This window comes from Corythoichthys intestinalis, chromosome 8 (genome assembly GCF_030265065.1).
Source record: "Corythoichthys intestinalis isolate RoL2023-P3 chromosome 8, ASM3026506v1, whole genome shotgun sequence".
Lineage (NCBI taxonomy): Eukaryota > Metazoa > Chordata > Actinopteri > Syngnathiformes > Syngnathidae > Corythoichthys > Corythoichthys intestinalis.
Genome location: NC_080402.1, coordinates 34,535,762 through 34,548,799, shown reverse-complemented (window position 1 = coordinate 34,548,799; position 13,038 = coordinate 34,535,762). Strand labels below are relative to the sequence as shown.

General features: G+C 38.7%; 1 protein-coding gene across 4 annotated transcripts in view; it reads left to right on the top strand.

Annotated features, from left to right (window-relative positions):
• sdk1b (sidekick cell adhesion molecule 1b) overlaps window positions 1–13,038 on the top strand; it is a 620,017-nt gene that overhangs the window by 350,810 nt on the left and 256,169 nt on the right. For 2 of the 4 annotated variants that reach the window (XM_057843727.1, XM_057843729.1), the window contains one exon: window positions 12,840–12,866. The exons of the other annotated variants lie outside the window; for them this stretch is intronic. In XM_057843727.1, the coding sequence (XP_057699710.1) occupies window positions 12,840–12,866 (27 nt within the window). The remainder of the gene's footprint in view (window positions 1–12,839; window positions 12,867–13,038) is intronic. 4 annotated transcript variants of the gene reach the window in all.

Here is a 13,038-nt window from a genome sequence, read left to right as displayed (position 1 = left end):
TGCAATGTTTTTCCTTATCCAGATTTGTTTCAAGACTACAGTTACAGTTAGAATTCACTTTGATGGTTAATGCAGTTATTGCAATTTTGTTGTTTTATCAAATAGATTATTTACATTTCAAAAACCAGAAGCCATTCATTTACGAATGTGATTGCACTTTAGTTTATATATTTAAATGTTCAGATATTAAGATTTGAATGAGGCAAAATAACATGCTTTTTCTCTCAAATATATTGTTGTAATCATTTGTTTTATATGTACTGTAATTTTTTTCTGTATGAAAATTAATTTGGTGTTCATAAAGTCTTTTTTCAAACTTGAGTCTTGAAAAAGAGGGGGTCGTCCTAAAATCAGGGCCGTCTTATATTCGGGCCATTACGGTACATTCTAGGGGTGCAACGGTTCAGTTAGCCCACAGTTCGGTTTGAACCTCGGTTTTGGGATCACGGTTTCGGTTTGGTTTCGGTTTGCGTTTTGCTTTTTTTTTTTTTTTTTTTTTTTTTTTTTTTTTTTTTTAAACTGCCTTTATTTTGCTTTTTTAAAAAATGAAATAAACACTTAAAATGTAAACATTTTCGACTGTTAAAATGCCTCTTAGCTCTTTGGCTAGTGTAGTGACTGACTACTGAAATACACACACAGTAGTAAAAAAGTTACTTGGCAAAGTAACTCGTGATACCGTTCATGTTTTTTTTTCCATTAAAACCAAAAAACAAAACAAAAAAAACAACAACAAAAATAAACATAGTAACCTTTGCTATGTTTGGAGGTCATTTAATATTGTGAATCAACCGTTAAAGTTGATAAAATTGCTCCCGTTTTTGCATTAGTTCCCTTCTGTCTACTTTCGACATGTGAAAAATTTAAAACTGGTTCATCCTTTAAAGATAGACTCAAGTCAAGATTTTGCCAATTTAGGAGTATTTTAGATAAAAAGTTGCTTAGGTTCGCTCGTAAGGTTTACTACAACAGAGCCTTTCTGAGAAGTTTACTGCTCTAAAATGGCGGCTGTTTACTAACGCTACTGAGTCTGTCATTTCGCATGTAGTTCTATATGCATGAGACATCTAGGCGTAGATTGTATGTTGTCGGCTAAGTCAGGTAATATTGGAGCCACCTTGCCTAGCATCGCGTTTGCTACAGCGTATCAACAAACACTCTTCCCTCTCCAAGTCTCTGACTTTTCTCGCGTCATTCAAGCAACGCATTGTCTCGTTGCAGAAACGGTGACCAAATCCGAACGGATAAAAAGAAAAAAAACGTAATGCACGAAAAACGTGCAGATTTTGAACGAAATGTATGGCGTACACATTCAAAAATGAGTGCTCACTTGTACAAATTACGACGAGACCGTACAATTTGACAGGTATGAATTATAGTGGACCGTCACAGTTAGGTAGTAGCACTCTGTAGCACGGGACGTCCAACTTCCAACTATCAGTGGTCAGGGCGAAACTATGTGCTTTAGCAAAATCATCTTCGATGGCTTTGCATGCCATTTCATAAATGTCGGGGATTACGTTGTTGGAGAAATATGTCCGCGAGGAAATTAACGAAGCCCGCCGTGTGTTTTCACTGGTGTCATCTTCGGTGTTGTCCTACCCGGAGAAAGTGATATCTGTGGGTGATGCTGGCTGAGGTGCCGGAGTCATGTTATAAAAGTGTTGCCATTAGCATGGGGAACAAGCGCTGAGCAATGCTTGCAATTTATTTATTTATTTTTTTCAATATTTTCTCTCCCTCCGCATTGTAATCCACGGGGAAACCAAAATGTTGCCACACCGCAGATTTGAAAAAAGCCGGTGCTTCCTCAAAATTCAGTCTCGCCACTCCTCCGCTCGCCATAGCTATTTGTTTTCTTTCTTGTTTCACTTTCACTTCGCTCATAAGCGAGAGAGGGTGTTACTCGGCTTCTATTACACAGGTGCTTGACAGTGATCCGACATTTACTTGCGGGGCGGGAATTTCTCCACAGCGGTGCTTCACGTCACACACAGGCACACAGATCTCGATCAATTCATTCCATAAGCGTTCGGAATACATTAATTGCAAAACCGAAAAGGCGCGGTTCATAAAGGCGCATTGAACCGTGCAGGGCGAACCGAACGGTTCAGCTTTGAACCGCAAACCGTTGCACCGCTAGTACATTCCACAGATAAACATAAAAAAAATGGTTTCACCTCCACAGTATAAGAGCATGGTGTGAAAGTTTGATGATCATTGTAAGGTTGTGGAAGTTAATGGCTGCAAGCAGTCTTATTTTCCATGTTTTTTTTTATTTATGTTTTCATATGAAGGGGATAATGCCACATTCTTCCGCCATCATTGTCATTAAAATGAGTCGCCTGCTGCTTCCAGAAGTCTTATTGAACCAGCAGGCTTTCTTTCAAATCAATATTCCCTACCTAGTTATACAGTATTTGCATGCCCCCTCAAAGAAATTAATAAAAAAATAAAAAATCTATGTGTCTTCCCCAAAGCAATGCCAAGGCTGTGTCAACCTCTATTGATCCGTCACATGTCTGCCAGCCGTGTCTAAATGGACAGTGCCAAAAAAGAGGATGGTGTACGCGAAGAGTCATGAACACTCAGCCAGAATATCTTTCCTTCCTTAAGGGGACACTTGAAATTCAATATCCTTTCACATGCCAAGAAATTTACTTGTGCTGAGGGTCTGCTGTGCTCGCTTATTCGTGTCTACCGGATATGAATGAGGCACTAAAGAGCATTGAGGACATAAATACAAAGGAGGTGAGACAATGAAGGAGTATGATGTATGAGGAGGATTACCATGCCACTCTCTGGAGGAGAACATAAGGAGAAAAGCACCTGATTAGATGAGGACGGATGGTCACTGTTGCTGCCTGTCCTCCATATGGTGTCTTGCCGCCAGGAAGAGCCTCCAGAGCAATCCTGCACTTTCATATTTGGCTGTCCAGAAGTTGCTAATTGAATGGAAAGGATGAATAAGTTTAGGTGCATACCCAGTCTTCATATATATAGTATCAAGCAGTATGCAGACTGACATATTGACACTAGACAGCATTCACTACTTTATGTTACCTTTCAAAAGATCGATCAGTTTTATCCCAGCGGTATTCTTAATGCAATTTGTTTTCTTGCCTGGTATTTTGAGAAATATAAATCATCAAATCATTATGTAATCAATGCATTTAAATGTTGTGTCCTTCCTTGAAGGCCGTAATAACGCAGCTTGAAGGCTGCCAAAATTTAAAGACTGCTAACAAATAGCATAATAACAAATAACTGCTAATAGCATCACTGCCATACCACTGCTCAGTCTGAAAATATTCAAATATGTCAACTTAAATGTAATTAGCTTATTCTTAGTCATTTAAGCGTCTTACACTGTTCAGTTTAGTGTGGGTTTATAATGTGAATGTTTTTAAAATGTTTGACCGGTGTTGTCACAATGTGGACTATTTTTCTACTCTAAGTCGAGACAATTTAGACCAGATTTTGATAATTTTCTTGACACAAGGAAGCATGGGCTTTGGAAAGAGAATACTCTGGAACTAAGCTTGAGCAAAGCAGAGTCCAGCTATAAGCAGTATGAATGCAATTGTTAATTGCTTGTTTACAAGTGGAAAACGCTGTTAGGCAAGGGAAGACAACTTGATGTGTCTTACAACAACACTTACTGTATCTTGATGGACATATATGTGCAATCTAACTTGATGATGGAAGGCTCGATGTATGCTCCACCTTCATTAAAATGTTTCTAATAAGTTTATAAATTGTGGTTTATTGACCTTGTTTTTCACCATTTGATTGAAATTACCGTACTTTTCGGACTATAATTCACAGTCATAGTTTGGCAGAGGGTGCGTCTCATAATCTGGAGCGACTTATGTGTGATTATTTCCGGTCTGGTCGGGCCGGACCTCTCTTTCGCTAACTTTGTTAAAAATAAATATATATTCATATATTTATACCAAAACGATGTATGGAAGTTATATAAAATAAATCAATTGGGTAAAACAGAGAAGGCGCTGTGCATGCCTGCACACGTGAACACCGTGGCCGGGCTCTCTTTTTAATGTTCCCCTCCCACCCTGACGCCCTCCGCGAGTCCACATCCTGGTATTTCCTTTTCGATAAGCAGCAGCTAGGAGTGAAAAACAAACTAAATACAGGGGAATTTAAAAGCAAACAACTGCGGTAGGAGTGGGGTATGGAAATAATTCAAATTGTTGAAGATGCTATACAGAAACCTGTGTCGGCTTTGCTGAATGTAAACGAATGTGGCGCTTTGGTCTCATACGACAAATATATTTAACAAACTTTTCCAGCATTATTTCGTTGTGTAAATGCATTTATAATTATCCTAAAAATATGTAGACTATTTAAACATTGAGAAAACGTTTTTTCTGCCAACTCGAAGAGATTGAAATAAATGTCAAATCCACTATCCACCTGTTAGAACAGACACACAAATAAAAAAGATATAAATGTTTATTGAATATCCATCTTAGTCTTGTTTAACTGGGAGAATTTGTTACAAAAGACAGGCTTTAATTTGTTATCATTATGCATATACATTATGCACAGGCATCGTCACCAATGTGATTGCACAAAACGCAACCGCGCATTGCATCCCCACATTTCCTCCTTCTCCTGAGTCTTCACAAATAAGACATAGAATTTAGTTTTTTGTTTGTTTGTTTTTTTTTCAAGCTCGGGCCTGCAAATCAAGATAATTGATCGGTGGGCCGGGTCGGGCTTAAATACCCTCGGGCCGGTCAGGCTGGATTTTTTAGGCCCGATCTAACTTTTAGCATCATGTAATGTTAGCTTACCATACACCTATTCAGCCTGTTGTTCTCTATTGTATTTTTAAATTGCCTTTCAAGATGACATGTCTGTTCTTGGTGCTGGATTCTATCAAATAAATTTCCCCCCAAAAATGCGACTTATACTCCGGTGCGACTTATATATGTTTTTTTCCTTTTCATTGCGCATTTTTTGGCTGGTGCGACGTATACTCAGGTGCGACTTATAGTCCAAAAAATACGGTATACAAGAAATAGAATCATGTTGTCTAAAAGTTTTATTGCGATCAATATCTTCAATAAAAAAGAATGACATTCTATTTGTGTTTAAATGTACATGTGTGATGAGCTCATAATACCATAAATATAATCCACCCAGATTAAAAATACAATACTTTGTGGTATTTCCTTGTAACAACAAAATCCGTGTCAGCCCTTCCGCCTTCGGCAAATGTAATATTATTTCTAAATTTGCCTCATTTTGGTACTCAAGTGGCCGGCGTATCAATCTACATCTCATGTTAACACAGGCTGCATAGATTGTTAGAATTTTGTCCAACGATCCACAAAGTGATAAGAACAAACAGACAAACTTTTATGTGGATCTTTTAGGTCTAAAGCACATCCTCAATTTATTGTCTGCTGCTGGTCTCGATTCAAGGCGTAAGGCGAGGTAGACCCACACAGGCGCTTTGTCGCTGATCAAAAGATTCCACTTCCAACCATATATAAAGGCGCTTTCAGGAGTTCAGCAACAGCACAGAAAGACCCGGAGCCTAGTCTACGTTGTGCTGAATCAATTTTTGGAAATTCTGTGGGTTCCTCTGGTTAGATTTTGCAGTTTTCACTTTGTCTACACTCTGCTTACTTCAACCGCACTTCATGTTATTCTGTCTAAACCAGGCGTCCGTAGCAGAAAATGTCAAAAATGGCAATGCCCAATTTTCTTCTAGGAAACTTGTGTACAGTATCCATCTATTTATCTGTCCGCCCATCCATCCAGCCTGCCATTTTTAACTTTTTGCCATAGTCAATCAGCAGCTTTTGGAAACTTTTTTTTTTCTTTTCTTTTTTTAAATCTGACAAATTATTATTACTTATTTTGTTGTTTTTAATGTTACAAGTGCCACTTACGCAAAAAAAGCACCAGGGGAAAAAAGCAAAACAAAAAACAAACGAACAAAAAAAACATATGTGCCTGACATTAGCTCCCATGTCTTCCAGTAATTGAAGCAAATAGCATCCATTAAGGGAAGAGGACTCTAAACTCTACTTTGCGAGTCCCGCGAATCCAGAAAACAGGGTTTTTGCAGATCCTTGAAAAGTCTTAAAGGGCATTGAATTCATCATTAAAAAAAGACAATTTTCAAAGTCTTAAAATGAGAGCACATAAAGGTAGTAGTTATCTAATCAAACAAACACAGTTAATCGTTTTAAAACTTCTAAAACCCGTCCTGTATATGATTATGAAAAGAGATGTGGTGCCGATCTCGTTGGTTCTCGTGAGGTTTCACTAAACAGTGGTGCTGACAAAACAGCTAAATTTAGTGGGAATTGTGTCTTTTGCAAGGCTTTTAACATTTTTTTGTAGTAAGACTAAAACAGATACAGTGGTAACTGACATACAAATTGAATTTGTTCCAGGACTTGGTTTGTATGTCGAAATGGTCATACAGTATATGTCAAGAAGGATTTCCACATTATAATTCGTTCCACAACCCGAAAACCAACGATAAATCCTTAATAAATACGCCAGGCACAATTACAAATACCATTTACACATTGCAAATCAAATAAATTATAACCACATCGGAAACAAAATAGCATTTTTATTGTCACCTTAACTTACAGACTGGCAAACGGAGGTCGGAGGACATGGAGGCTGTGGAAGTAGGGGGGGATACGGTGAGCCATGTTCTGTGTAATTTATCAAATGCATTAAATTAAACACATGTTAAACAAATTATGAATAAATAAGGAGTTAAAAGTGTTTTATTGTCACCTTAACATACTGGTGAACAGAGGTCGGAGAAGACAGCTGGTGTTGAGGTAGAGGAGGGTACGGAAATCCTTGTTGTCTACCCAATTCACTCACACGGACACTACGCTAATATTTTTCTATGATTTCTTCCCTCATTTTAATGGTAGGATCACCTTCTTTCTTTTTTCACCAATGCTACCACCTGCAATAACCTTCTTGGACCCATGATGATTTCTCTCATAAGAAATTCCGACGGGCAGCCATCTTGTGGGAAAACAATTCAATTGGATGCTGACAGATGACGAGTCACAGTTTATGTCGTATGTCAAAAGAATCGTATGTCGATGTGTTCATATGTCGAGGTACCCATGTACAATAAAATGATTTAATTTCCTGATTCTCTGTTTTTGACGTGGCTCCTCCTCTGTGTATGCCATGCGTTGGGTGTAACATCTAGCAATGACTAACTCTAACCCTACTTGACGTCCCGTAGTGAGTCTTTTCAATTTTGTTTTGTGGTTGAGGTAGTTCTAAAATTATTTTCAAAAGCTATTAAAGAAAGTCTTTAGTAATCTTAAATTCAAATTTCTTCGAGGTGTAGCAACCCTGGGAAAAACAAAAGGGCATTTTAGGAACTTGTTCAGTAGAACATCGATGAGCGATTAGTCTGAGGAGGTTCGAGTTGACCTCATAAGCAGATAACGTTAAGCTGGCCAGGGAGATCTACGATGGGTTGATTTTTACCTTGTTTCACAGCGTTTGATGCCTCCTGTTTACATATTTGTGAATGAAACACTTGGACGTCCGCCTCAAATTTCAGTAGAGTTGTGTCTATCTATATTGGCTTCAATTGCACGATCATGAAAATCGCCTTAAACCAGCGGGTCGACCTTTCACTAGAAATAAACATTTTGCCTACCAAATTTCACCGAATATTTCCACAAGAATACAATCTTGTTGTCCAAATACACCTAACTTGGCAAAGACTGACTGACTCGATTACAGAACTCATGTGGCTTGGTTTGCGCTTGTGCAAAAATCCAGCAATGTTGCTTTCTAGACTTGAATGACCCTGTCTGATGCATGGTAATACTCTAAGGGTCCTGAGGGTCAAGTTTTGGATGTTTTGGTCTCTGCACAACGATTATTGACAGCTGCCTACATACAATAAATTCAGTAGACTGAGTTTCTGTGTGTCTGTATATTCGCAGTGCTAGCAGGCATGATTGGCATGTCAAATTGGAAAGGTCAAGCATTGGTAGTGTCTTCAGGGCAGATGAATTGGTAGTCGTTACATTACTGACATCACTGTTTACTGGAGTAGATGAAGCGGGAAAGAGCAGCAATGTTAAAAACTGTACATACGTTGTGCATAAATAATAGCTCGTATCTTCCCTGGCCAATGTTTCAAAGTGAGACCTCTAAAAGAATTGGAGTCCTGCAGGAATCACTGGGGTCAGAGGCCATAAACTGCTGCCAGCCCATTATTTTACCAGTGTGTTGTTGCCTCCCCGACAGTGTGTGTGGGTGTGTGCGTGTCCGGAAACGTGCGTGCGTGAACCTCTATAAATTTGTCTGCGCTGGAAACCAAAGTGTTACTGTACGTCTGTCTGGTGCTTGATATGAATTTCAAATGTGACGAGAGAAGAGGAGGATGAGGGGAGAGTTGGAGGTGCAGTAAGATTGACAGGGTAAATTGGAGTGCAAGGGTTTTTTAGAGGTTGGAGACACCAGGGAGAAAGAAACTCCCCAATGTCTCAATATAAAAATTGGTGACTAAGCGAGTCTGCCACCAAGGTCAAAGGACGTTTGCTCGTGTGTGTCCATGTGTGTATGTGTGTCCAGAGGGCTCTAAAGTCACCTCATCTAATAGGTTAGTCACTGCAGGGACTCAGGTCAACACAATAAGCCATGACAAACATAACAACCTTGAAACACACACACACACACCCGCCCAGACAAACACACACATTAAAAGAAGGCAGGTAGTACAAAGGAACACAAAAACAACACACATACACACAATGAGGACATGCTTGTGACCTGCTTGTCTCTAGGTCCTTTGGGCAGTTTAATACACTTCTCTGAATTCATGAATACAAATCATACCAGAGGCCACAAATATTTTCACAAGGGATGAAACAAAATTTAAATTTATAAACAATCAAACAAACCAAAAGCTTTGATTGTATGACACATCACTCTTAACTTTTTCTTGCTGTTAAAGGCTACAAAACATGACAATTGTTGCCCTGATGTCCTCACTTTCTCTCTGTGCTCCCAACTGAAGAAGACTTACTGTGACACAAAATTTGAATCCGCAACAGACAGACTTGAATGCCTCCAAACCAAAGCCTGTGTGCTCACTCAGACAGTGACCCCTTTTTGACACCACTCGAGAACAATAGACAGCACTTGTAACAATATTATTTACATCTACATTTTTTTTTTTATCCACCATCTGTGATCACGTCGATCAAATGTCACAGTACTTAAGGTAATTAATTCACATTATATATTGGCCAATTTACTCTACATATACAAAACACTGACTAACGAGGCAGCTCATCAAAATTCTTCCTTGACAAAGATAATGATGTTCACTTTTGATTGCCGGTGTCATTTGCAACTGCACTCTTCATACCAGAGCTACACACTTTATTTTTCGCCTTTGGCAGTGACTACATTTTAAATGACAACTTCTAAAACATTCCTAGAAAATCCCAATGTTGTATAATTGATCTATTATTAAAACAGGATCCACTACTTTCATCCTTTCATTAATGTACTGTATATATTAAAAAAAATATTGGATGTTGTGGTTTGCATGGTTGTAGAACTCTGCCATATCATACTGAGCACATTTCCCGTTTCTGATTGGCTATGAATTTGGAGAGCATTTAAAAATTTCTGATGTCTTTTCTGAGCGCCAACAACTTCAACAAAAACATAGTGCTGTTTTTTTTATGTTCCGGAAATCATGCCGAAAGGTATCATAAAGTACGTGCTGGTCGCACACTGCTAAAATTATACCCACCTCAATGTGTGGCGTGTGGATGTCAATTTACGGGTTGGCCACTGTCTTCGCAGGTGATTTGTCGATCAATAAATCCGTTGCTGACTGGTCGTAGCGCCAGGCGACAGTGACAGAAATGGAGCCATTTGCTATTTATACGCGAAGTTCCACGTGCATGAACGTTAAATGTTGCTTCGCTGCAAGAGGGTTTTCGCCTCGTTGCGCTCGTTCCATGGCAAATGTATTGACCGAGAGCGACGTTGTCTCCCGTGTTTTTCTATGGGGGATCAATGAAGAATTCTTATCTCATACTTTAAAGCCCAGCAATTATACATATTCAACCCAAATTATTATTATTACTTTTTTTTTTATCATTTGAAGTCACCATGCGCAGCTGAGTCTTTTCCCAAAACCTCAAGGATTTGAGACAAACATACCTTCTTTGCTCTTTTTGCAGAGCACTTTCCAAAATGCCTTGTTTTCTGAAACTCATTCTTGAAGGAATGATTGATATCCCTGCGATCAAATCCTGAAATTAGTTTAGCTTTGAATTCATGAAGCCTGTGATTAGTTTGGCATTCCCAGAATAAATTGACAATGTATGATATTCAGCCTTTGACAGGGTTATTCGGGAAATGCTAGGTTTAATTATCTAATATTTAGCAAAAAACTATGCACAGGAGATAAATGAATTTCTCTTTGGTTGATAGTCACAACCAAACTCTAAGTTAGCTACAGGGGGTTAGAAACTGACTTTAAGTTGCTTAGCCATCCCCTTTTATCTAGGGGCCAGAGGGAACAGGGAAGGGACAGAAGACGGCAAAGTTTGGGGCAGGCAAGCAAATTTAACATCGAACACAGGAAGACTTTAAAGCCAAAGCCTGGCTAGACAGAAGTTATTTTATCTGATGACCAACTATGCGTAGTATAATAAGGCATAAATGTTAAATCTGTGTATAATTATTCCAACAACCTTTTTGCCATTACAGTCTGAAACAATGCTTTGCCACCTGTCATATTTTTGTATAAATGTTGCCAACCCACTTATGAAATCAACATCCTCGAACTTGAAATGTTCCTGCTAACATGTATATCGTAATGAATAGAATTTCGTGATGTTGTCATTATAGTGGTAGCGGTGAGTATTGGTGTAGAGTTGGAGATGGAGCTTTGGTTTTCTGACAGAAAACCCTTGAAATCTGCCACCACTCATTTTAACTCTTGAGGGATAGTGCACAAAATTATGACTAAACCTGATCGGCGCTTTCTATGATGAGTTGGTTGCACGTTTGTCGTGCCAGGAATAAGAGATACATTTAATTCAAGTCCGCTGTGGACGTTTAGGATAAACACACGGGCACAGCATTCTCAACAAGTCCACGAAATCGTTCATAGAATCACCGCTGAAACAATCAACAACGCATGCTTTTATACATTTACTCCCATGGAGCAAGAGCTGCCTCTTCAACAATATCAAGAACTAAAAACCAGTATTTGCCGAGAAGCACACATAAAAGAGGACAAAACAAAACCCTTACATACAATAGTGGACTATATTAATGCGGAAGTAGTCCAAACATGCACAGGAGATTAATACAATGGACTCCATAGGAACGGTCACTATAGTTAAAGCAGGTGTGGCTCCTTTAGCAAACTTTATTTGTACATGTAGTCCCCGGGTTACCAATGGTCCTACGCTGGCGACGTAACGTAACTTCCACATAAATCAGAATGAACCTGTTAAGTACCCCTAAACACCCCCAAAATGTCAAAATAACTATCAAAAACATGTATTATATGTCATGTTAAAAAAAAAAAAAGTAAAAAATAAGATCACAACTGGTGACAAATGGAGGGCAAGACACTGCTACGCGACAAAAAAAACAACAACAACTAGAGACAAAAATGGCGGACGAGACTCTGGCGTCCTAAAGTCAAAATCAGGTAAGTCGGGTACATTGTAACCCGGGGACTACCTGTTATCAGCATAACACTTAGCTGAAACTAAATGAATGAAATGAAAGATCGTTTCATTTAAAAGCATATTTATAATAATTTGGAACCCTTCCCTTTATAGCCTATTGGTCTTCTGGTGATATACTAGTATAATGTATGAAATTATGTCATATCCCACTGCACCTGCCTTTTATTGTAAATTACTATAGTTAAAATACTAGAATACAGTTACATGTGTAGGAAGAACATAGGAATTCTGTAAAATTATCAACAGTTATATAATGATTCAATGATTTTTTTTTTAATGCACTAATACACCACATTCTCCTACCCTCCTATGTCTCAAGGACCATCCATTGCCCAGGTCTGCTTTACTAATCGGTCTTGTTTTACGTTGACATTATTATCTGTTAAAACATCCTCCTGCAGTTTAATTCTCCTATTAATCTGCTCAGATTCATATTTTTTCTTTTGTAATGAGCTAACATCTAATTTGTTTGGCTGTGCAGCCAGTTGGCATTGTGTGTATGTGATGTTTTTCTGTAGGTCGCCACTGAGCGAATGCTAGGACGATGGCGATATGATTCATCTGAATCTAATTTATGGGCTTCTTGCACAATATTCACTGAAGAGACGTGAGGCGCGCATGCATTTGGAATAGGCAGCCACTGAGTATATGAGAATAGAAGCATGAATAAGCTCATGTATTGATGGATGCAGAGCCAGAGCAGACTTTTGGCCAATAAAATGTCATTGCCATTACTTACTCATCCGTACAATCCACTAGCTATATAGAAATGGCCAAACAAAGCCTGGAGACATGATGCTAGTGTGACCCATTCACCATCAGTTGTGTATTTCGGCTATTTACCTTACCAGAACCCGGAGCATTTATGCAACCAATAAAAGAAGAGAACAGTGGCCCGTTTTTTTTTTGCACTTAAGATTATAATATAATTTATAGAAAAACCTGAGGGAAATGGACAAGACTTCCAAATCATCAGCTGATTCAAAACGGACCTTACATTTCTAATACGTATTACTCAAATGTATTTTCTTCTCTCCCTCTTTCTGTTCACACATTTGCTGACAGTGGGCAAGAAGAGCCGTGGGTCAACAGGTAAAGATAACATTTACATTAGATATCCATGTGTCATCTGTCTTTGTTGTCCTGGACCACATTATTTGTGTGAGCCACATTTCGAAAAATGAGGGCTTTTCTCTGGGGGTGCACCCATTACTACAGACGCACATCTATCATGAATAGCTAACTATGGAAAAACACAATTTTT